This window comes from Aquarana catesbeiana, linkage group LG03, assembly GCF_042186555.1.
Source record: "Aquarana catesbeiana isolate 2022-GZ linkage group LG03, ASM4218655v1, whole genome shotgun sequence".
In the NCBI taxonomy this organism is placed as follows: Eukaryota; Metazoa; Chordata; class Amphibia; order Anura; family Ranidae; genus Aquarana; species Aquarana catesbeiana.
This window is the reverse complement of record NC_133326.1, coordinates 52,405,534-52,430,964: the sequence shown is the minus strand read 5'-3', so window position 1 is coordinate 52,430,964 and position 25,431 is coordinate 52,405,534. Positions and strand designations below refer to the sequence as shown.

At 42.6% G+C, this 25,431-nt stretch overlaps 1 protein-coding gene across 2 annotated transcripts in view; it reads right to left on the bottom strand.

Moving 5' to 3' along the window:
• The window catches only part of LOC141131361 (ras and EF-hand domain-containing protein-like), a 110,346-nt gene that overhangs the window by 82,332 nt on the left and 2,583 nt on the right, over positions 1 to 25,431 (bottom strand). The window contains exon 1 of one of the 2 annotated variants that reach the window (XM_073618525.1): positions 14,931 to 15,125. The exons of the other annotated variant lie outside the window; for it this stretch is intronic. Coding sequence (XP_073474626.1) covers positions 14,931 to 14,941 — 11 coding nt within the window. The 5' untranslated portion in view covers positions 14,942 to 15,125. Of the gene's footprint in view, positions 1 to 14,930; positions 15,126 to 25,431 lie in introns of those variants that run through there. 2 annotated transcript variants of the gene reach the window in all.

The window sequence follows — 25,431 nt, the reverse complement described above, 5'->3', positions numbered from 1 at the left end:
CACTGCACTAAAGAGGTACAAATGGGCCCTAAATAAGGAAAAGCAGCTCTTTCATATAGAAGTAAAATCCTATAATAATAGGGGATTTAATCCTGCCTCGTACTATCCAAAACTTAGAGAAAAACATTTTCAATGGACATAGACTTTGGGGTATATCTATAATAAATGAATAGGGAATATACTGCAATAAGCCACTAGATGGCGCTGAAAATCATAGGAAATAAGAACGCTCCTGAGCACCACTTAGTGCCCATAATGCAATATTTTCCCTATTCACTTTGCTTTTTTCAATTACCGTATATACTCGAGTATAAGCCGACCCGAATATAAGCCGAGGCACCTAATTTTACCACAAAAAACTAGGAAAACTTATTGACTCGAGTATAAGGCTAGGGTGAGAAATGCGCAGCTACTGTAAGTGGAAAAGAGGGTCAACAATGCCCATTTGCAGCCTCACTGTGCCTATTTGCATGCTTCACTGGGCCTATTTGCAGCCAATAGTCCCCCGAACTTCAAACTTGGTAGTTAAGGGTTCCTAGATGCCCTTAAGCCAAAATTTGGGGTCTCTGGACCCAAAGGATCCTGAAATGAGATTGCTGCAAATGGACACAGTTGACCGACTTTGGGGCCCTGTATCTTGGGGCCACTTGGTGCTAGGAGCCCCACATTTGGTGTGCAAACCCAGTGGAACTAGAACTACAACATATCCAAAGGGATTCCTAGCACCAAGTGGCCCCGAGATACAGGGCCCCAAAGTCAGTTCGGAAAATGTCAAGCACTTTTCTGCAGCAGAGAATGCATTTTCCAAACCGACTTTGGGGCCCCATATCTTGGGGCCACCTGGTGCTAGGAACCCCAGCTTTAGATATGTTGTAGTGCTAGTTCCACTTGGTTTGCACGCCAAATTTGGGGTTCCTAGCACCAAGTGGCCCTCAAGATACAGGGCCTCAAAGTCGGTTCGGAAAATGTCATTCTCTGCTGCAGAAAAGTGCTTGACTCGAGTATAAGCCGAGGGGGGCATTTTCAGCACAAAAAAAATGTACTGAAAAACTCGGCTTATACTCGAGTATATACGGTAATAACATTCGATGTGGAGAAAACATAGTCTGAGAAGATTTGATTTTACCCTGTTCATACAAATGAATTAACGGGCAGGTTCGATGGACAAATAGCTATGCAATTATTTTTTTTTTTTAAATAAATACACCCCTTTGCGTTTTTTGTTGATCTTTGTGCCCTTGTTGGAAAGATTTTGCCTATTATTCCTACAGAAAAAAAAAATGAGTGAAGCGAAATCTCTATAACATGGACACATACAGCAAGATTACCCACTGAGATTTCCCTTCACCAAAACTAATGCCCCGTACACACGGTCGGAGATTGATCGGACATTCCGACAACAAAATCCATGGATTTTTTCCAACGGATGTTGGCTCAAACTTGTCTTGCATACACACGGTCACACAAAGTTGTCGGAAAATCCGATCATTCTGAACGCGGTGACGTAAAACACGTACGTCGTGACTATAAACGGGGCAGTAGCCAATAGCTTTCGTCTCTTAATTTATTCTGAGCATGCGCGGAACTTTGTGTATCGGATTTGTGTACACACGATTGGAATTTCCGACAACGGATTTTGTTGTCGGAAAATTTTATAGCAAGCTCTCAAACTTTGTGTGTCAGAAAATCCGATGGAAAATGTCCGATGGAGCCTACACACGGTCGGAATTTCCAACAAGCTCCAATCGCACATTTTCCGTTGGAAAGTCCGACCGTGTGTACGGGGCATAACAGTTTGATTTAATTTTTTTTTGTAAATGAAAGCAGACTAAGTAACTCTTTTTTGTAATGTTTTGTACATTTTATATGGACTTTATTTGCACAGATATGCCAATTTAGGATGAGTTCATCATATGTTTAATGTACTTTTATTGTGTCTCTTATGTGATTTATTAACTTATACATAGCACAAGGATAGCGCACTTTTAATTATGGTTTGGTTGGAGCTCGTTACACCTCCCACTCGGATTGGTGATTTAGATGCTGCTGTCCATTTGATTTAATTGAGTTTTTATTATAATTTATTCAGTCATTAAGGTTTACAGTTTTTTTTTTGCGCACAAATATTATCTTGGGTTTAGTTAGACTAAATAACCAGAGACTGTTGATGAAACTTCTGGATGTGTAGAACCTGCCATGACTACTGCAAAAAGGTCTCTTACAGAAAGCGCGATCGCACAGTGAAACGGATTTGCTTGCTTTAGTAATGGAGTCCACAGTAAGCTTTTAAATCCAACGGGAGCTTTAACTAGGGTTGCCACTTTTTCTTCAAGCAAAACACTTTAGTGGCGCAAAGCAATTTTTTTTTTTTTTTTTTTTTTTTTTTAGTATACACTGTAGGATTGTAACAGACCTGGAACACCTTTAGGCGCTCCAAAGATAACAGTAATGCGGCACAAATAGTGCCCCCTCACCCTCCAGTCAGGCCCTGTTCCGAGCTACAGTCTTGCCTGAATAATGTCGGACAGACCAGGTTTTAAATCAAGTGTCCTGGTTTCAGTCCACTTGAAACCCGGACTGTCCAGGTGAATCCCGAATAGGTGGCAACCCTAGCTTTAACCCAGCGGCACTCATCTGCAATGGCCATAAGGTTGATTTCACATAGGTGGCAAAGGGGCAGCAAAAATAGGTGGTTGATCTGTTTTTTTTAACCCCCCCCCCTCCGACTGGCTATCTACAAAATTGCACGGTGGCCGCTGCCTGTTCACATTACCGCAGCCATGGCACTTTGAGGTACGGCAAATTTAACATATCATGCCAGGTGTTTCTGCTTGCCAAATGTGCCCATTAAAATCAATAGGACTGTACCGTAATGGTGTGCCAGCTGCTTAGCACATGGTTGCAGCGCAGTTTTGTAATGCAAATTCACAATTGGGATTGGGAAAAAAAAAATTTAAAATTGAGCAGACACTAGTAGAGCTTTTGAAAAATTTTTTTTTTTTTTAAGAATGTACATTCAATTTTCTAATCTTTTGCGGTGCAATATTGCAATGCAAATTCCCACTTGGGATTGGAAAACAAGCAAAAAAACAAAAAACAAACAAAAAAAAGCTGGCATTCAGGAGGCGATAGTTTTGTCTTCTGAATGCCTGTAAACCAACACTCAACCGCCATGATGGATTGCTTTTCAGAGGGGCGGTAAGCTCACCACCAGCATGAACAAGGCCTAAAGCTGACCATACACTAAAAGAATTTTGTTAGCAGTTTTTCATTTTAAGAACGTACAAGTACAAAACAACATGGCGGCAATGTATGTTTATCCACATTACCATGGCACAGCTCATTTAAACCAGCATGTCATGTTTGGCAGGAGGTTTTGCTTGCCAGATGTGCCCATTGAAGGCAATGGGACCACACTGTAACGGTGTGCCAACTGCTTAGCACATGGCTGCAGTGGAGTTTTGTAATGCAAATTCAGGTGGCAGGGTAAAATATGTTGACACGTTGCTATAAGACTCCGGCACTGCTTTATAAGATCTATCCAAATATCTCTGGCGTGCTGGCATTGTCAACAAGAACCTGCTATGCTGTTTCATCTCTTTTGGTCACCCCCCCCCCCCCCCACCACATTTGTCTCGACTAATCAATAAACTCACCGAGATTTCCCTGAAGATGTGTCCTGAGATGTTCTTCCTACACCTTACCCCACACTCAAGACGCAGGTACAAAAAAGTCCCTCCTGATCCACTTGCTTAATGCCACCAAGGTGTGCATTCCACAAAAAATGAAGAGAGTGTTGACTCACCCTCGACTGGACATTGGATAGCAGTAGTCAATGAAATTTATATGGAACGTTTAACAGCAGCTATGAAACATACAGAAGAGCAATTCTGCAAAACATGGTATTATAGGCATGATTACTAATATTCACAGGTCTATGCATCTTATATGTCGACATTGGTTGTGCAGGCTCTGCCTCAGTAGTGGGCAGCCCATCATGTACCTCTAGTTTGTCTGGTGGACACAGGTCTTCTGATGTCCTTTTATCCTTCCCATACTTCCACCCTTATTTATTTATTTGAGGTACTTCTATAGCGCCATCAATTTATGCAGCATTTTCTTTCCTTTCCTTATTTTCCCCTTCTTATCTATTACTGTATATTCTATATCTTTCTCACTCTTGCCCTTTATTTCAGGCTTCTCTCTTATCCCGTATTTTCTGAAATGGTGCGGTCTTGGCTTCAGCACTAGTTACCCGGATCCCAGCCCACAAACTTGATGTGAGGTTATAGGAATACAACTTTATGGGGGCCTCTATTGTAATATAGCCTTGCAATGATACCATACCTCCCAAATTTTTGAGATGGAACCGAGGGACATCTATTAGCAAAAGTATGTAGGCACAGGACACACCCCCTTCCACTCCCTCTTAAAAGGAGAATAAGGCCCTTTTCACACTGTCGGACCGTTTAGGTCTGCCTGTCAGTTTGACGGCGGACCTGAATGGGCGCTCCATGTTAGTCTATGGAGCAACGGATGTCAGTGGTGACATGACCGCTGACATCCGACCCAGTCCGATCCGCTAAAATCAGATGGATGGCCCTACGTTCGCATCCGTCCCTGGCGGATCGGGTGAGATCTGATGAAAACGGACATGCTGTCCGTTTTCATCTGATCTCTCCATAGCAACCAGCGACGCTCGACAAGCCCCTCCCCGCTCAGTGAGCAGAGAGGGACCTGTCATCCGCCGGCTCAGCGGAGATCAACGGAGAGATCTCCCACTGAGCTGGCGGACAGAGGCGGACTCCGAGGCAGCGGATCCGCCTCGTGAGAATGAAGCCTTATACCAAAAAAAAAAAAGATTAGTGCTTTTTTTAACTACTACTATTCCTTTATACTGGCTTTCGAAAATTTACAAATGCAGTCATTTAGAAATTGGATGAAAGGTTTAGCACTGGGAAACGCTTTTTGAAAGATAAATATTGCATTTTATATACAACTATATAGATCAGACCAAAATGAGGGACAAGTTAGGAGGAAAAAGAGACAGAGGGCATTGTTCCAAATCAGGGACAGTCCCTCGAAATCAGGGACAGTCGGGAGCTGTATGGCATTTTAGACAGTGATGTAACCTTCTTTGGTCTCGTTACTGTGATATATGCCTGTTATGTTTTCCTTATTCTATGAAGGCTATCATCTGTAGACTGTATTGTGCTTTGCTGGAGAGTGAAATAAAAGCTATAAATATAAAAAAAAGGGGGAGGGAAAAAAAAGTTGAGAAGCAGGCAGTTTGGGGTGTTTTTGGCCCCACAGAATTCAATGGTGCATTCATTGTTGGCCCCAAAGAAGCTCCTGTATGGTACATTGCTCCTAAAACATGTAAAAAAAAAATACTTTCAACTCTACAAGGAAGGCTACAGAAATTATATGTAATGCACTCTGAAAAATATAATGCACAACCCAGTAAACGCTAGTTATATGACGGTTGCTTGATTTTACTACATCCAAAAAATGTCACTCATATTTCATTGGTGTTGTGCTTGAGTCAGAATGAGACATTTTATTTCAGACTGATCAGAAAAGGTATTAACCCCTCCCCCGGCTCAGCAAATTGGATCACGATTACTGATTTTTTTGGGGGTTTTTTTTTGCCTTCCTCTGAATCATTTGCGGGTATAGGATTGTGTGTATATGCAGGTTTTCTATTTGTTTGTTCTTTGTATTTTTTTTTTCTCTATCTTTTCTAGATGGACTGGTGTCTTTTTTTCAACCTGACTAAGGCCCCGTTCACACATGCTGTCCAATCAGGTCCGCCTGTCAGTTTTTCAGGCCGACCTGAGCGGACGCTCCATTCACCTCTATAGAGCGACGGATGACCTCTATTCCACCGACATCCGCCGCTATCCAATCTGGTCCGCCAAATCCAGACAGATGGAAACCCTGCTATATTCCATCTGTCTGGCGGATCGGATGGCATGGAATCGGATGAAAACGGACAGGCAGATCAGTTTTCATCCGATCTCCCATAGAGGAGAGTGGGGCTCTGACAGGTCCGTTTCTGCACAGTGAGTGGAGACGAACCTGCCACCCACCTGATCAGTGGAAATCAACGGATCGATCCCCTCGGAGCAAGCGGAGTCCGTCAAAACGGACATGCCCTGTGTGAAAGGGGCCTAACTATGTAACAAACTATGTAAGGCAAAAGCAGTGTGGGATCTCTGGTCATGCTGCTCTGCGTTCCTGTGCGATTCACATGCAGTTTTGTGCAGTGCGATTTCAGCTCATTCATTTTGAAGGGGTTGAAATCGTACCACACCAACAGTAGTGCATGTACTACTTTTGGAAACGCACTGCAACCGGATCACATGGTACTTTTGTTCCACTGCAATCGGGTACAGGCAAACACAGTGCACCATGCTCTAGTGTGAACGGGTCCTAAACTGGGGCTCATGGGCCCTTTAAAAACACAGTGGGGGGGAATTCAATAAAGCATTTGTGACACTTTTCTGGCAGTATGGACCCTTTAAATCTTCCTGCGCCAAATTCATGAAAGCATTGCAAACGTTTTATTACAAGATTTTGACACGTACAAAATTCATGTCCTTTTTATTTGCATCACTTTTACAGTGCGTCGTTATGGCTGCGACAACTTGGACCAAACTATTCAAAGTGAAAGTAAACATGGAGTTGCACTTTAACCACTTAAGGACCAGCTGCCGCAGTTATACTGCGGGAGGTTGGCTCCCCTGGGCGAGTCTCTGCCATGGTACGTTGGCCACTTTAAGAGCTCTAGGAAGCACGCGGTCGCGATGCCTGCTGGCCACCCGCGATCACTCCTGACAGAGACAGAAGGGAGATCTGTCAATGTAACCAGATAGATCTCCGTTCTGTCAGGGGAGGAGAGACAGATCTGCTGCTCCTAAAGATTAGGAACAGCGATCAGTCTCCTCCTCCAGGCAGTCCACTCCCCCCACAGTTAGAACACACAATGAGGGAACACAGTTAACCCCTTGATTGCCCCCTAGTGTTAACCCCGTCCCTGCCAGTGACATTTACACAGTAATCAGTGGCTATTTTTAGCTCCGATCCCTGTATAGATGTCAATGGTCCCAAATGGTGTCAAAAGTGTCCGATCTGTCCCGCTAAAAAATCGCTGATCACCACCGTTACTAGTAAAAAAAAAAAAATATTTTAAATTATAATAAAAATGCCATAAATCTATCCCCTATTTTGTAGACACTATAACTTTTGTGCAAACCAATCAGTATATGCTTATTGCGTTTTTTTTTTTACCAAAAATATGTAGATAAATACATATCGGCCTAAACTGATGAAGAAATTTTTATTTTTTTTTGGATATTTATTATAGCAAAAAGTAAAAAATATTGTTTTTTTTCCCAAAATTGACGCTTTTTTTTGTTTATAGCGCAAAAAAAAAAAAAACGCAGAGGTGATCAAATACCACCAACCATCTATTTGTGAAAAAAAAGAATGTTCATTTTGTTTGGGTACAGCATCGCACAACCATGCAATTGTCAGTTAAAGCAACGCAGTGCCATATCGCAAAAAATGGCCTGGTCATTAAGGGGGCAAATCCTTCCGGTCCCGAAGACCCCTTTCAAACCGAGCTGCCGCCGCTTTAACGTTTGTTTTAGCTGCGCTATTCGGCCACTAGCGGTTTTAACCCCCCGCTAGCGGCCGAAAAGGGGTTAAATGCGCCCGCAAAACATCGCCGGGGCGGCATTTTGCCAGTGGTATCGCAGCGCTGCCCCATTGATTTCAATGGGGAGCAGCGGTGGAGGAGCAGTGATTTTACCGCTCCAAAGAAGCTGCTAGCAGCACTTTTTCTGACGCCCTGCCAGCGCACCGCTCCACTGTGAAAGCCCTCGGGCTTTCACACTGGAGTGCATAGAGCAGCTGTTTTAGGGCGGTTTGCAGGCGCTATATCGTTAAAAACAGCGCCTGCAAACCGCCCTAAAACGCCCTCAGTGTGAAAGGGGTCCAAGTGGTTAAGGAACTGCATTTACAAATGGAAACTGGCCAATCCAGAAAATAAAAAGTTTTTATAATTCTACAGTTCCTTATCTACAGCTAGTCTCCAAGGATACACAACAATTTTAGACAATGACCACCCCTACAATAGACAACAATATCTATCCATCTATAGCAGAACCACCCTCCCTAACAAAACATGCAGCTCCCAGAAAAACAACCCAGCTGAATTGTATACATTCCTATAAACTGTACAGTGTAAAAAAAAAAAAAAAAAAAAAACAACACGTAAAGATACTGACAAATATGAATACAGTCCCACGCTACCCATGATTCCCTCAGTAGTGAAAAGATAATGGATATAAGTAAAGATTAGCAATGGAATATTTACATAAAAATATCAATATTCAGGGAGATCCACGATCCCTTAAAGGGCCATACACCTATCTAAGTGGATAAAGTTTAATCCACCCTGAGAGTCCACAGGAGGAAATAGTGGAGAGATGGCTTGGCTGAATGGATTAAGAGTTCAGTCCCCGAGAGGGGAAAGCGTGCGTGACCTGAACATTTGCAGGTCCATGAATTTAAAACAACAATAGTGTTCTACATCCAAATGTATCCAGTATAATAAATCAAAATGACATTTATAAGTGGATGACAATATCAAATAAACCTTGTTGAAAATAATAATAATAAAAACTATTAATTATATATAAAATTAAAATAAAGATAATATCCTGAAAATAATTTTTCCATTACGCGCACTAATTAATGTGCTCATAAGAAATGCAAGTCCATCAATCAGTGTCCTTAGTGAACTTCTTAATAAGAATTAATCCATGTGATGGTGCTCCAAAAATACTCATTGGCCCCCACTCTCGTGCCCCCCACCCCACCCCCAGCGGTAATATCCTCACCTCGGGGACTGTGACCTCACAACTAAGTTTGGTCAAACAGCGCTGATGAGCCACCCCTGGGCTCAATAGTAAGTGGGACCTCCAGGCTCCTGTGCTGAGCTTTAGATTAGTATCCTCAGTAAATGTAGATAGGAAACAAGCTACATAGTGCTTATATCCTTTAAAACTACAGCGGTTTATTAAAAATCAATAGAGGTACTCACACATTATAGGTACTTCCATCGCACCAATCTATATTTAACAATCTGTAGTTATTCCCAAATAAAGCCGCACAGCCGTTGTCTGTCCACAGCTCCTGGCTTTTTGTGAGGCTGCTGCTGCCTACACCGTCCTCACCCCTCCCCTACGTGTGCCGACACAGGGATCATGTGTCTTCCTCAGGGGGATTATTAATTTTCAACAAGGTTTATTTCATATTGTCATGCACTTATAAATGTTATTTTGCTTTATTAAAATGGATACATTTGGATTTGCAGGTCCATATCTGGAGGTGAGCGAATTAGTGTGTTGGAGGGAGTCACTGCACATATGTATTTAAGGAAGAAGAATTGAAAGCTGGATTTGGGAGTCACATTATAAAGATTAACCACTTGCCTCCGAAGCCAATTCTGAAACTTCCCTCCCTCCTGTATGTAGCGGTACCCCCGTAGGGGTGGTTGAGCGATTGTGGCCCACCTCTCACCCTGCCCAGCCCAGCATTCACTTCCAGACAGGCCAAGACAATGAACAAGTCCACCAGATTTGTTTTTGTATTTTGAGGGATTAGATCTTGGATGGGGTTAAGGAATTCATGGGATGCCCAGGAAAAAGATTCTTGCATTGTTTGGGACAATTCAGATATTCTCCTCCTGCACAACACTTGCTGCAGACTATCTCTCCTTCTCCCTTCAGCACACAGTTAGCACATGGTTAGGCCTGACTCTGGTTTCAGCCAGGCCTTAGCAAAGTTTCTTATTACAGGTAGGGACTGTGGGCCCCTATGGTGTAGCAAAGAAATTTCTAGTGCTAGCAGCCCTCTTTGGTGGACCACTGATCCCAGTCAGCCCTCCCAGCTGCAGCAGCCCGACTTCACTGCCAGTAGCATTACAGTCTCTCCCGCTGGCTGTATATCCATCTCCGTCTGCACACTCCCAGTCCACTCCTGCATGTCTCCCATGCCTCCCAGCTCTCCCACAACTGTGTCTGCCACACACCGACACCTGGTGGATCCCTCCTGGAGATTTGCCCGGCAGTATTCCCCGCTGTCCTCTCCTGCTCCTGTTCAGGACACCCCTTGTGTTGTGTGGGGTTCTTGGACAGCTCAGAGGCCCTGGTCCAAGGTCATCCCCCTCCCCAGAGTAGGGGGCTCCCATCAAGGTCCCGAAAGCCTAACACTCCATCTCCAGTTCTTCCACCTGAACAACTCCTCCCTAGCTGGCTGACTCTAAGTATTTAAGGAGGCCTACCCCCTGCCAAATCCCAGGCAGCTCCACCTTTCTTCCACTCCTTCCTTCTAGAAGCAGAAGGGAGATAACCGAAAGATGAGGCTAGCTGTGAGTCGCCAGCCTTCTCTAAGCCACCCCCAGCCCCACAGATCAAAACAAAAAGCTAGGCCTGCCTAAATTTATCTGTTTTACAAAAAAAACACACTCTAGCACCTACACTAGGTAGAGGGTGCTACATATAAAAATCATAACTTTTTTTGCTAGAAAATTACTCAGGACCCCCAACCATTATTTATATATTTAGCAGAGACTCTAGGGAATAAAATGGTGGTTGTTGCAACTTTTTCTGTAACACGGCTTTTGCGCAGCAGTTTTTCAAACGTGATTTTTTTTAGGAAAAAAAAAAAATCACTTTTATGGAACAAAAAAAACCAACACATTATTTATCCATTTTTTTGGTATAATGTGAAAGATGATGTTACGCCGAGTAAATAGATACCTAACATGTCACGTTTTAAAATTGCGCACACTCAAGGAATTGCGCCACACTTCGATACTTAAAAAATATCCATAGGCTACGATTTAAAATTTTTACAGGTTACCAGTTTAGAGCTACAGAGGAAGTTTAGTGCTAGAAATATTGCTCTCACTCTAACGTTCGCGGTGATACCTCACATATCTCTTCTGCGGGGACGGGGGCGCTTTCAATTTTTTTTTTTTTTTTTTTTTACTGTTTATTTTATTTAAAAAAATATATATTTTTACACTTTCCCTTTAATGTTTTACTTTTTTGATCACTTTTATTCCTATTACAAGGAATGCAAACATCCCTTTTAATAGGAATAGGCTATGACAGGTCCTCTTTATGGAGAGATCTGGGTTCTATAAGTCCCCAGATCTATATGTTGAAAAGCCTGAGATTAAAAAAATAAAGCAACATCAGGCTTTCCAAAAAAAAAACAAAAAAACGGCAGTTTACATCTGCTGGCACAGGAAGTGACATCATGACGTCGCTTCCAGCCTCCGAGGGTCATAGATATGGCTGGGGACCATCTGGTCCTCAGTCAACTCTATGGTATACTTTGATCGCACGGGCGAGACCAGAGAAGCACCGAAGGACGTCCCCTCCCACTGCCTGCAAAAGCAATCAAGTGGCGAAACAGCCACTATGATTGTTTTTACTGTGCAGGGAATCGCCAGCTGCAGGCATCATTCAGATATCGTCACTTCAAGTCCCCAGCGTCATATGACAGCGACTGGGGGGAAGTGGTTAAAGTAGAACTATGGGCAAAACTTTTTTTTATCTATTTTGGATAGAGCAAGGGAGGGTTATAACCACTATGTCAGATTTTTTTTTCGCCATGTGTCCCATTGTGGAGATTTACCATCACTTCCTGTCCCATAGCCAAACAGGAAGTGAGAGAAAATCCCTGCAAATTAAGGGTATTCCTTGGAGCCCCCAGGTCATCAGAACTAGTGTCACCATTGAAAGATTTCCCCCTGTATTACTTTTCTGGGGACAACCCAAAATTTGAAATTTTCTTTTACTTTCAATTTCAATGATAATGGTAAACAGGACAAATAAAGAGGGAGAATCTACTTAACAGGGACACACACAGCAATAAAAACTGACACGCATTCTAATCCCTCTCCACTCTATCCAAAACTCTGACAGAGGCTTCTTACCACGTGATCAGCTATGACCAATCACAGCTGATCATCGCGTGAAGCAGGAAGTGCCGGTAAATGGCATTCATTCCTCGGTTCGCGCTGACAGGGAGAGCCGATCTGCGGCTCTCCTTGTCAGAGGAGGGGTCAGCACATTGATTATCAGCACAGCCCCATCAGATGTGCTACCACAGCTGCCAGTCAGTGCCCATAAGCTGCCAGATAGTGCCCCATAAAAAAACTGACAGTGCCCAGAACAGTCCCATTTAGTGCCTATATCAGTGCCAATTAGTGCCCATCACAGTGACAATCCGTGCCCAGTAGTAAAACCTGTCAGTACCTCATCATCAGTGCTGCCAATCAATGCCACCTGCCAGTGCCAATCAGTACCGCCTATCAGTGTCACCTGTCAATGCCCATCACAGCCGTCAGTCAGTGCCCATCACAGCTGCCAGTCAGTGCCACCTATCAGGGCCCATCAGTGCCGCCTATCAGGGCCCATCAATTCTACATATCAGTTCCTCCTCATCAGTGCCACCTTATCAGTGCCAACCCATCAGTGCCGACTCATCAGTGCCCTTCAGTGAAGGAGAAAACTAAATTTTATAACCAAAACAAAGAAAACGTTTTTTTTTTTCAAAAATTTCGGTCTTTTTTCGTTTGTTTAGCATAAAATAAATAAAAAATTAAAAAAAACGCAGGAGGTGATCAAACACCACCAAAAGAAAGCTCTATTTGTGGGAACAAAATGATAAAAATTTTGTTTGGGTACAGTGTAGCATGACCGCACAATTGTCACTCAAATTGCGACAGCAGTGAAAGCTGAAAATTGTCCTGGGTGGAAGGGGCGAAAGTGCCTGGTATTGAAGTGGTTAAAGGAGCAGGATCAACATTTTTTTTTTTTTTTTTTTTAAGGTTAACAAACTCTTTAAGTTATTTTGACGCCCATATGAAATAATTTAGTGCTTTGCTATTTATCTTATGATTTATCATGATGACTATTTTTTGAGTAATTTCTTTGGGGTAGGCGCAACAAAAATTTCTGCTTATATTTCAAAAACAACATGGAGGAAAGAAAGCATGGTACGACAACGAAATTAAGTGTATACAAACTTTTTTTTTTTTAGTTTTGGATATTGCAGGGGAGAGTTAAACCTGCCATCTTACTTTTTGCAGTCTGTTTACCATTGGGGAATTCACATCCTGTCCTAGAGACGCAACGGAAAATAAGAGGGAAATATCTACAAAGAGAGGAGAATTTCCCTCCAAAGAGTTGTCATTGGAACATTCCCCATCACTGTCTATCTTGGTGACAATGGTCAACAGTACAAATAGAGGAAGAAGCAAGGAGCTATGACAGAGCGCAGATGTGGGGAATACAATGGGGGAAATTATTATTTGATCCCATGCAGATTTTGTAAGTTTGTCCACTTACAAAGAAATTAAGGTCTATAATTTTTATCATAGGTGTGTTCTAAATGAGAGAGACAGAATATCAACCAAAAATCCAGAAAAAAAAAAAAAAAAATACAAATGTTATAAAGTTGCAGGTCAGTGAGTAAAATAAGTATTTGATCCCAGAGCAAAACATGACTTGGTGGAGAAACCCTTGTTGACAAGCACAGAGGTCAGACGTTTCTTGTAGATAGTGTCCAGGTTTGCACACATCTCAGGAGGGATTTTGGTCCACTTTTCTTTACAGATCTTCCCAAAATCCTTAAAGTGGTTGTTAGTCCACTCTAACATCTTTATACTATCCGCGCTGTCTCCTAATAACAGGCACCGCTGTGTGTGTGATTTATATATAAAAAAAAAAAAAAGCAGTCTATACCTTATTTATTAGTGCCGCATGGCGCTCACGTGACCTGCCGTCTCTCTCCTCTCACCGTCTGACAGCTAGAGCGGGAGGAGCCGAGATTCCCCCATGATGTCAGTCGGGAGGGGAGGAGGAGGACAGAGCCTGCCGGTCACGTGAGCACCTAACGGCGCTCGTAAACAGTGCTGGGACAAGGTCATTCGGTGCCCAGGGCAAAGATGGCAAACTGCGCACCCCCCCGTCACCTGCCGCCAGATGCAACATGTCACTTGCCACCGTCACCTGCTGCCAGATGCAACATGTCACTTGCCACTGTCACCTGCTGCATAGGATGCATTAAGGTGAAAAATCATGTACCTTTGCAACCCCTTTAACTTGACTCACCGTGTTTGGAGGAAGAAAACTGCTGACTATGACCCTAAGAACACCATCTCTACAGTCAAGCACAGAGGTGTAAACATGATGCTTTGGGACTGTTTCTCTGCTAAATGTACAGGCCGACTTTGCCACATTGACAGGGGGGGCATGTATTGTGAAATCTTGGATGAAAACCTTCTTTCCTCAGCCAGAACAATGAAGATGGGTCGTGGATGGGTCTTCTAGCATGACAATATCCCAAAACATGGAAAATAATGTAAAAAAACACGCTATAGGAACCAAAAATAAATAAATAAATAAATTAGACTAAATTGAAAAAGTGGTGGCGAGATGATTAACACCCAACCAACACTTGGTAGGCAGCAATTAATATGTACAACACCAATACACACACAAATAGGATAAAGTTAAAAAATTGCGCTACCCTTAGAAGATATAATATAGTGAAAATGACACATATATAAAAGCCTGCGTGGTAAATGTAGCATACAAGTAATAAAGTACAATGGTAAATTAATATATGGCGTGAGTAATAGCAGATGACCAGTGATCGATAAACATACAATAGCAAACGATCAGTGATCAATAAACAATACAGTGTAGTGAACACCAGTGAAAATAAGAATTAAAAATTAAATTAGAGTCCATCAAAATAACATAAATCGGTGAATCGGTTCCTGTGTCCAAATAGTGTGTGAGATCCACCACCACAAGTCAACAAGAATGCGCCCTTACCGGAATACCATAATCCCCCATCACAGAGGATCAGGGAAGGCATGTGTTGTACTGAGCACCGGCTCCATGGGACGGCAAGCAGACACCAGATGGTGGGAATTCACCTTAAAGGCAGATTTTATTCCTAAATAGGAAAAACTGCTCAGCTCCATCGAGACCCACAGAAGGAGCTCCCAAGCTACTCTGGCGCTTTTAGCAGCCTGATACTGGGACTTCGCACTGGGAGAGGCTTAACCCAGCCGGCAACTGCCTGGAGGCAGAGGGGGGAACATAGTACTGCTTACTCTTCACTGGTGCGTGGAGGTATGAGGACAAAAAGAAGAATGCTCAGTACAACACATGCCTTCCCTGATCCTCTGTGATGGGGGATTATGGTATTCCGGTAAGGGCGCATTCTTGTTGACTTGTGGTGGTGGATCTCACACACTATTTGGACACAGGAACCGATTCACCGATTTATGTTATTTTAATGGACTCGAATTTAATTTTTAATTCTTATTTTCACTGGTGTTCACTACATTATATTGTTTATTGATCACTGATCGTTTGCTATTGTATGTTTACCGATCACTGGTCATCTGCTATTACTCACGCCATATATTAACCACTTGCCGACCGGGTCATTGCCGAAAGACGGCAACAGCGCGGTCGGCTAGTTCTGGGTGGACGTCCATGGACGTCATTCCAGAATGTTGCCCCCGCGCGCCCCCTGGGGCGCGCACTCGGAACATCCGTGACCGGACCCGGCGCATCACGGATCACGGTAAATAGCCGAGCGATCACATGTAAACAAACTGGCGTCACGTCATGACGCCGGTTCCTCCCTCCCCTCTCTGTACCGATTGGTACAGTGCGGAGGGAGAGGGGGAGAGATGGCAGCGCTGTGGGCTGGATGTTTAGTGCCCACAGCGCTGCTCAATATACATAATGGCAATAATCTGCAATACTCTGCATCACTGTGCTATACTCTGCATCACTGTGCTATACACTGCATCACTGTGCTATACACTGCATCACTGTGCTATACTCTGCATCACTGTGCTATACACTGCATCACTGTGCTATACACTGCATCACTGTGCTATACACTGCATCACTGTGCTATACTCTGCATCACTGTGCTATACTCTGCAACACTGTGCTATACTCTGCAACACTGTGCTATACTCTGCAACACTGTGCTATACTCTGCAACACTGTGCTATACTCTGCAACACTGTGCTATACTCTGCAACACTGTGCTATACTCTGCAACACTGTGCTATACTCTGCAACACTGTGCTATACTCTGCAACACTGTGCTATACTCTGCAACACTGTGCTATACTCTGCAACACTGTGCAATACTCTGCAACACTGTGCAATACTCTGCAACACTGTGCAATACTCTGCAACACTGTGCAATACTAGCCAATACTCTGCCAATACTCTGCCAATACTAGCCAATACTAGCCAATACTAGCCAATACTAGCCAATACTAGCCAATACTCTGCAATAAATTTTAACAGAAACAAATAATTTTTTTTTTTTTTATCGAATTTTCAGTCTTTTTTGATTTATAGTGCAAAAAATAAAAAACCCAGCGGTTATTAAATACCACCAAAAGAAAGCTCTATTTGTGTGAAAAAAGGACAAACATTTCAAATGGGTACGGTGTTGTATGACTGAGTAATTGTCATTCAAAGTGTGAGAGCACCGAAAGCTGAAAATTGGTCTGGTTAGGAAGGGGGTTTAAGTGCCCAGTGATCAAGGGGTTAATTTACCATTGTACTTTATTACTTGTATGCTACATTTACCACGCAGGCTTTTATATATGTGTCATTTTCACTATATTATATCTTCTAAGGGTAGCGCGATTTTTTTACTTTTTCCAATATCCCAAACCATACGGCCAAGGCAACAAACGAGTGGTCAGAAAGAAGCACATTAAGTTCATGGAGTGGCCTAGCCAGTCTCCAGACCTATAAAGAATTTATGGAGGGAGCTAAAACTTTGAGTTACCAAGAGACAGCCAAGATCTGTAAAGAAGAGTGGACCAAAATCCCTCCTGAGATGTGTGCAAACCTGGTCACCATCTACAAGAAACGTCTGACCTCTGTGCTTGCCAACAAGGGTTTCTCCACCAAGTACTAAGTCATGTTTTGTTTGGGGATCAAATACTTATTTTACTCACTGACCTGCAACTCCATTTATAGCATTTGTTTTAGGCGTTTTTTTTTTCTGGATTTTTGGTTGATATTCTGTCTCTATCATTTAAATACACCTACGATAAAAAATTATAGACCCTTCATTTCTTTCTAAGCGGGCAAAGTTACAACATCTGCAGGGGATCAAATAATTATTTTCCCCACTGTATACTGTATATGGGGGTCAGTACTTTCTGTGGATGTTGTTCCATTTCTTTGCATGGAGGGTTCTACAAGATGGAATCTCACTTCTCGTCCAAAATGTACCACATGTCCAATATCACAGTGACATATTTTATCTTTGTCACACAGACTCTTCCAGCTAGCCTTTCAAGTAAGTTCTACTTTTCAGAAAAATGTCACAAATCAAAGCGTTTGTTACCACAACACTTTATATTCCTGATATGTCCCTGCTGTCCCATGTACTTGTATGAAAAAGTATCCTGTTCTCTTTGTATTTCTTCCTTTATGTGAAATCCCTGGCGTTGCCGCCAGTCCCTTTGCTTTCCCTTTAAAAACTGACCACACTAAGCAGGAGAGCATACCATGGCCAGTTCTGTAGCGTGCCCCTGGAAGACGTCAGTTGTGACGAAACGGCGTAGGGAGGAGCGGCGTGCTGACATCACCACACACTACCACGCTGATCCCGGAAGCGACGGGCAGCATACTGAAGCCGGCCGGCATTTGTTTTTATACGAGCCTGTGTTTTTACAGCATAACTGTAAGTGCAACTTCTTTTGTCTATTAAAATCGTGTTAAACATATTATGCTATGGAAGTCTTCTTTGTTTATCCATGTATGGGGGATGAGTGCCCAACCACGGCATAGAAGATCTTTGGTGGAGAGACTCATTTGGATCTGTCCTTACCAAGACCCGAGGCTGGGGTAGATAGCCACACGCTTGTACGATCTCTGTCAAAAGGGATCAAAGGAGCTGGCAAGGGGCAGCATTTACATTGGTGGAGGAACCCTTTTATCACCATGTCCTTCTGGGTGTAATGGTCGTAGGACTCACATCACATGGATGCTTGTCACATCTACCTCTGAAGGAGTGTTCTGACAGTGAACTTTTTCTTTCGTTTACTCCTTTTTAAAATGGACTCAATGTATTTTTTTCCATGCTGAATTCACTTTGTTCCATGTGTGGTTCATAACAACTTTTTTTATTTTTATTATTTGTCACTATATTATGGGTACATAATCTTCACACTCAGAGGTGATTTAATTGTTGATTACTCAAGTTTCTAGCGCAGTTACTTCTGATTTTAGTTTGTTATAGTGTCGGTGTCTCACATTTTATAGTTGCAGCTTGGTGTCATATGATATTACACATTCTGTATATTTCATATATACAGAACTTATGGGGATAGCGCAGTAATTTATACTTGTTATAGTTCTGTAGCTGTGCTGGGAACTTGATGTGCTCTCCTCTAATGATCAGATTTGTCCTGACATGCCCCCACTGAACAGCCATTCACTGGGAAGCTCAGTGTGCTGCTGCTCCTCCTCAACCCAGCTCTTATGCAGCTGAGAACAGAGTGAATGTGATCACTTATTAAAAAAAAAAAAAAAAAAAAAAAAAAAAAGGTATTTATAATGTTTTTTTTTTTTTACTATCTATACAAAATGTTGTGCCTTTCATTTCTATTTTAAACTGGATTGTTTTACAAGGTGATTGATTACAATCACTTTAAGCCCATTTCACACGCGGATTCCATTCCAACCTGCAGGGGATCTGTGAGCTGATCCCGATAATCAGAGCACAACGGATCATATATCTGTGTCCCCTCAGTTTCTGCAAAGTGGACACAGACAGAACCCGCTCTACTCTATGGGTGGCCGGCTACCCCCCGATTTGTCATTTTCCATTTTTTTTTTTTTTTTTTTGCAGACCAGATCGGAGCCAGAGGTAGGTAGGTGTAAACAGACACAAGTCCATTTACACTGGCCTGTCCATAGTAATGCATGGACCTTCAGATCAGGTCCGCCTGAAAAAACTATCAGGTGGATATAAACGGAACTCCCATGTGAAAGGGGCCCTAATGATTTCTATAAAGGACATTAAATACTTATACATATATGGAATCTCTTGTTTTATATTTAAAAACTGCACACAGAAGGTTTTTTTTACCTTCATGAATAGAATGCATGAAGGTAAAAAACCCTCTGCCTTTAAAACCACTTTAAGGAGGAAGGAGGTCCCAATTCCCCAATATTGATCTTTAGTAATCACTAGAGGGATTACCAGCAGGAGTAAAGTGCTCCCGATTTCCTTATATTGGATCTTTAATTATCACTAGAGGTATCCCTAGAAGAAGGAAGGTGGTCCCAGTTCCCTTATATTGATCCTTAGTTATCACTAGAGGATCACTAGCAGGAGGAAGGTGGTCCTGATTCCCTTATATAGATCTTTAATTATCACTAGAGATATCCCCAGAAGAAGGAAGGTGGTCCCAGTTCCCTTATATAGATCTTTAATTATCACTAGAGATATCCCCAGAAGAAGGAAGGTGGTCCCAGTTCCCTTATATTGATCCTTAGTTATTACTAGAGGATCACCAGCAGGAGGAAGGTGGTCCTGATTCCCATATATAGATCTTTAAACTATCACTATAAGGATCCCCTTAAGGGGGAAGGAGGTCCCAATTCCCCAATATTAATCTTCAGTAATAACTAGAGGGATCACCAGCAGGCAGCAGGAAGGAGGTCCTGATCCCGCTAAAGAGATATTCTGCTATCACTATAGGAACTACAGTAATGTATTATAAACATCCTTGAGAAGAATTGGGAAAGGGGACATGACTGAAACCGTTAAACACGTTAAGCATGTGAATAACTTTCAGGAAGGCAGTATGATCAACATGAAGCAAAGATCATGAACACGGAGACATGATCTCAAACTATCAGGAGAAAAGTTCTGCAGTAACCTTAGAAATCATCATTTTACTGAGTAGTTGATACCTGGAACAGACTTTCAGCAGAGGTACTGAGTCAGTCAACAGTAAGTGGTAAGTTCTCTTACTTCTTGTCCAAAAGGCACAGCAGTAAATAGAAGAAGATCTCTCCAATGTGAGGGGCTATCCCCCTTAGACAGCTGTCACCAGAACCAGTTTACCCAATGGAGGATTTCCCCTCACATCCTGTTCCTGTGACAACTCAAACATTTTGGATTTCCCACCACAATGGTTACCAGGTCACCAGCACCAATATTGAAATTAAATCTTCACAGTAGGGAAACAGACAGTAGAAAAAAAAAAACAAAGCCTTAGTAGAAAACACCTGTTGTAATTCCCCGAGGTGGTAAGCGGTCGGTGCACTGGTTTGTAGTGTCCTCCTAGCACCCAAGCAACCATATAGGTAAAAGAAAGCCAGCAGCCAGATCTTCTGCAATACATGAGTTTATTCATCAAGGTGTAGTACAAAATAATACAGGGTTTACACGTTTCGGCATGTAGCCTTAAACCTAGCCATGATTGATTATCATTAAGGCTACACACTGAAATGCATAAGCCCTTTATTATTTCACATTACCTGGATTAATAAATTCATTCATTGCAGAAGATCAAGCTGCTGGCTTTTTTTTCCCCACCTATAGCAATAAAAACCTGACACAGGTTCTAAACCTCCCAAAAATAAAGGAGGTTTGGCTTTGCGTACTTTTTTTTTAATCAGATTCTTTTTATTAACACAAAGAAAAACATTGAACAAAAACATAATATATGATGTTGTAGGGGACATAGGATTGATTATTCAGACGTACAACCTGCCGGCCTTACTACTTATATATCAGCAGAGTATATGAAGTTACAGGCCATACAAAAATAAAAAGGCCAGTCATTAAAAATATATCTCTGTGTCTGTCTTTTTGTGTAAGTAACCATATATTAAGCGTGTCCTCAGTGTTCTATTCCCCTTCTCCACTTCCGGTCCTAAAATGGACCGCCAGTTGGGGCAGGGGTGACTCCCACCCCTGAACAGTGGGGCGGGATTCACAGTGTTCATATATTAACTATCACATAAAACTAAACAATATAGCTAGCCACTGCAGAGCAAGAGATCACCACATCAAAAACATTATTTCAGAGTAATCCTTATTCAGAGTTCCAGCGTATCTGTCCGATCAGTCGCCCACTCTGTTTGATCAGCCAACCACCCCCCTTGAGGGAGAAGATGTCCTGCCACCAAGTATTCTGGTTTGGACCAATTGGAGGGGGGGCCAAACCAGGTACTTCCAGCCAGGCATCCCAGATGTTTTCAAATTTCAGACTACCCCTGTGTTTGTATGTTAACTTCTCACTCGGAAGAGTGTCATTTATGGCAGTAACCCATTGTAGAAGGTAATACTGAGTGTCATTTCCTGGTAATGAGTTTCTGGTGATAAACAAAACCCTGAGACTGGCCGTGTAGGTGTGGGGCGTGTACAGTTCCTCGTCCAACCACCCAAGCAGACACAGTTTAGGGTCAACTGTAAATGTGAGATTCCATATTCTATTAATAGAGGAATTGCTCGCCTCCAGGATTTCTCCAGAGCTTCTCCCATCCTTTGGGACTCCCTACCCCAATCTGTCCGACTGTCCCCTAATCTATCCATCTTTAGACGATCCCTGAAAACCCTTCTCTTTAAAGAAGCCTATCCTGCTTCTAACTAAAATTGTTTTACTTCCTCCAACAGCTCATCCCCCACAGCTATTCCCTTCTGTATCAATTGACCCTCGCTTTTTAGATTGTAAGCTCTAATGAGCAGGGCCCTCTGATTCCTCTTGTACCAAATTGTAATGTAACTGTAAGCCCCGGTTCACACAGGGGCGGCACGACTTGCAGGTCGCCTCAGCGAGGCAAACGACTTCCGCGGCGACTTGCAAAATGACTTCTGTATAGAAGTCAATGCAAATCGCCTGAAGTCGCCCCAGAAATACTACAGGAACCTTTTTCTAAGTCGGAGCGACTTGCGTCGATCCTATTAGAATGGTTCCGTAGTACAGAACTGGAGGCGACTTGTCAGGCGGCTAGGTCGCCTGACAAGTCGCCCCTGTGTGAACCGGCACTTATGTCTGCCTTTATTTTGTTAAGCGCTGCGCAAACTGTTGGCGCTATATAAAACCTGTATAATAATTATAATTAATAGATCTGATCACTTCAGATCAGTACCTTTGCAGTATTGAGCACTTCCAAAGCATGTGAATAAAGGTACCGTTGTCCACCAGACAATGGGGACAAAATGGATCATCACTTCTGTGCCATTTGTGTAATTTATATGGGATACGGTAAATTTGGTGGATAATGAATAATTGCGTGAGTTTTTGGGAGGAAGAGAGTGACACTCTAGGTACATTCTCCAGTATGGTAGACCATTCCTCATCTGATATGTGTCCTATATCTTCCCCCCCAGCTATCCCTACACTTTAATAGCTTTAGACAGCCGACATAGTAGGGGGCTTTACGTACAATTTAACCACTAGAAGACCAAGCCTTTTCTGGCACTTTTTGTTTACAAGTTTAAATCATTTTTTTTTTTACTAGAAAATTACTTATATACAGGATATATTTTTTTTTAGCAGACACTCAAAGGAATAAAATGGCGATAGTTGCAATTTTTTATGTCACACGGCATTTGCGCAGTGTTTTTTCAAACTCAATTTTTGGTGAAAAAAAATACACTTTAATGAATTAAAAAAATTAAATTAAAAATTAAAACACACACACACAATATACCTCAATTTTTGTCATATATAAAGAGGATGTTGTTACGCTGAATAAATAGAGATCTTACATGTCACGCTTTAAAATTGCACATGCTAGTGGAATGGCGAAAAACTACAGTACTTCAAAATCTCTATACGCGACATTTTACATTTTTTTATGGGTTACCTTTTTAGAGCTTTAGAGGATGTCTAGTGCTAGAATTATTGTTCTCGCTCTAACGTTTGAGGCAATACCTCACATGTGTGGTGCGACCACACCATTTACATATGCGTGCGTGACTTACGTATGCGTTCTCTTCTGCACGCGAGCACAGAGAGATGGGGGTACTTTAATTTTTTTAATTTTTTATTTTTTTTATTTTTTTTTTTACACTGTCCCTTTAATTATTTTTTTTTAGATCACTTTTATTCCTATTACAAGGAATGCAAACATTCCTTGTAATAGAAATAAGTATGGCAGGTCCTTTTTATGGAAAGATCTAGGGTCAAAAAGACCCCAAATTTCTTCTTTACCTTTAAAAGCATAATCTTTTGCATTTAAAAAAAAAAAAAAAAAAAAAAGGTTTACTTTCACCCTGTACCGGAAGTGGTGTCATGACGTTCGCTCTCTATATCTATATCTATCTATACACACATATTGCAGTCCAACCATTCCAAACGTATTTTCTTCTAATTTTGGATAATGTGGGAAACCTGTATTTTTCTTATTATTATTGTATGTGATCCCATTGAGATACCCCTCACTTCCTATCCCAAAGACAGGGGGTTATCATTACAGGAAACAATGGGAACGCTCTATAATCAGTACAAAGACAGCAACAAAAACAGAACTTCTAGTGCAGTGGGAAAAGGTTAGAGCCTCTGTCTGTTTTTTATTACTCTTGTGCCCTACTGTCCTAGTGACTCTCCATCCTTCAGTGGGATATTTGTACCGTGAGCCCCAGGCTGTTTTTAATACATAGGTCTCGACTCTCCACCAGCTTAATGGTGGAGCTTCACCCCTAAGGGGAGGTTCCACTTTTCTGCCTCCTTCCCCGTCTTCTTCAACTTTTGAGCCCTTTTTTTTGGAGGGGGGGGGTACCTGGTTTTGACAGGTATCCTCTCCCACTTCTGCCTGGATCGTGGAAGTTTGGCCTCCCTGCCCGCAGCCTCTTGGGACGCACCACAGATCCCAGAAGGCCTTGAGACCCTTTACAGGGCGCCGCATGTGCAGTGGGGAGCCAGCTGTGCAGCCAAAAGGCTTCACAGCTGGCTTCCCACAGGTAGCATGGGGTGCCGGGGACCCGAAGATCAGTGAAGAACCAGCCCAGGTGAGGACAGCACTGGATCCCTGGACAGGTGTGCGTCCTTTTATTAAAAGTCAGAATCTACAGCAGGGATATGCAATTAGCGGACCTCCAGCTGTTGCAGAACTACAAGTCCCATGAGGCATAGCAAGACTCTGACAGCCACAAGCATGACACCCAGAGGCAGAGGCATGATGGGACTTGTTCTGCTACAGCTGGAGGTCCACTAATTGCATATCCCTGATCTACAGTATTTGTAGCTGATAAGTTTTTGGGGGAGCTGTAGAACCTCTCTAAGCCGGCCATCCATGGAGTGAATTTTCAGCTACTTCCTGAAGAATCGTCCAAAATGCTCTTTATGGGTGACCAAAATTCACTCAGCGGGTGAACCTGTTGGCTGCCTCCTGGCAAACATTGCTCAAATGAAAAGTCAATATAGCCGGGCCCAGAACTGTTAACCAATTAAATCACATGCAGCCATTGTTTGGGAAATCTGGCAGGTGCCGGCTGTCACAATACTGTATTGTAACTGATTTAAGCGTTGCACGAAAAATAAAAACGACAGCTCCGGTTGGAGCCGCTGTACTAACCATGCAAAGTTAGTCTGTCGACCTCCCCTGCTGAGCTTTTGTGTTCTGTCAGGGGGATCCCCCCACCAGAACATTCCGATCAGCGCTCCCTGCCATTGGCTGAGAGCGCTGATCGGGAGTCAGTCGGCTGCTGGTTTTCCATCATGGTCCAGCTGACCGGCTGGCTTCTGTCGGACACATCGACACACACACAGGCCAAAAGTCTGCGGGTTTTTTTTTTTTAAACAGGCCGCTGTCTCCCGACATTCAGCACGTGGGTACGGGGCTTTAAAGACCACGCTGGACTGATTTATTTATTTACTCAAAATTAGGTGGTCACGTGGATGGGTGGTGGTGTTGAATTCCCTTTGGAGGTATGGGCTGCTACCTTACTGTGATGTCGCTTCAGTGGTTGGGGTTATAACCCTCCCTTACTTTATCCAAAATAGAACATATTTTACTTTTAGATCTACTTTTCCAGAAGGACTAATGTAAACAACCAAAATGTATCCAATCAGATAGGCAGTGCATAGTTTATGGTGGATCTATAGAACAGTCAGATTGTATAGTGTATGGCCAGCTTTAAAAACAATATAAATCGATTTGGCTGTAGTTGGGCTTTAAAGAAGAACTAAGGGCAAAGCCTTGTATTTAATTTTGGATAGAGTAAGGGAGGATTAAAGCCACTGTCGGCAAAAAAAAAAACTGACAGTGGCTTTAATCCTCCCTTACTCTATCCAAAATTAAAAACAAGGCT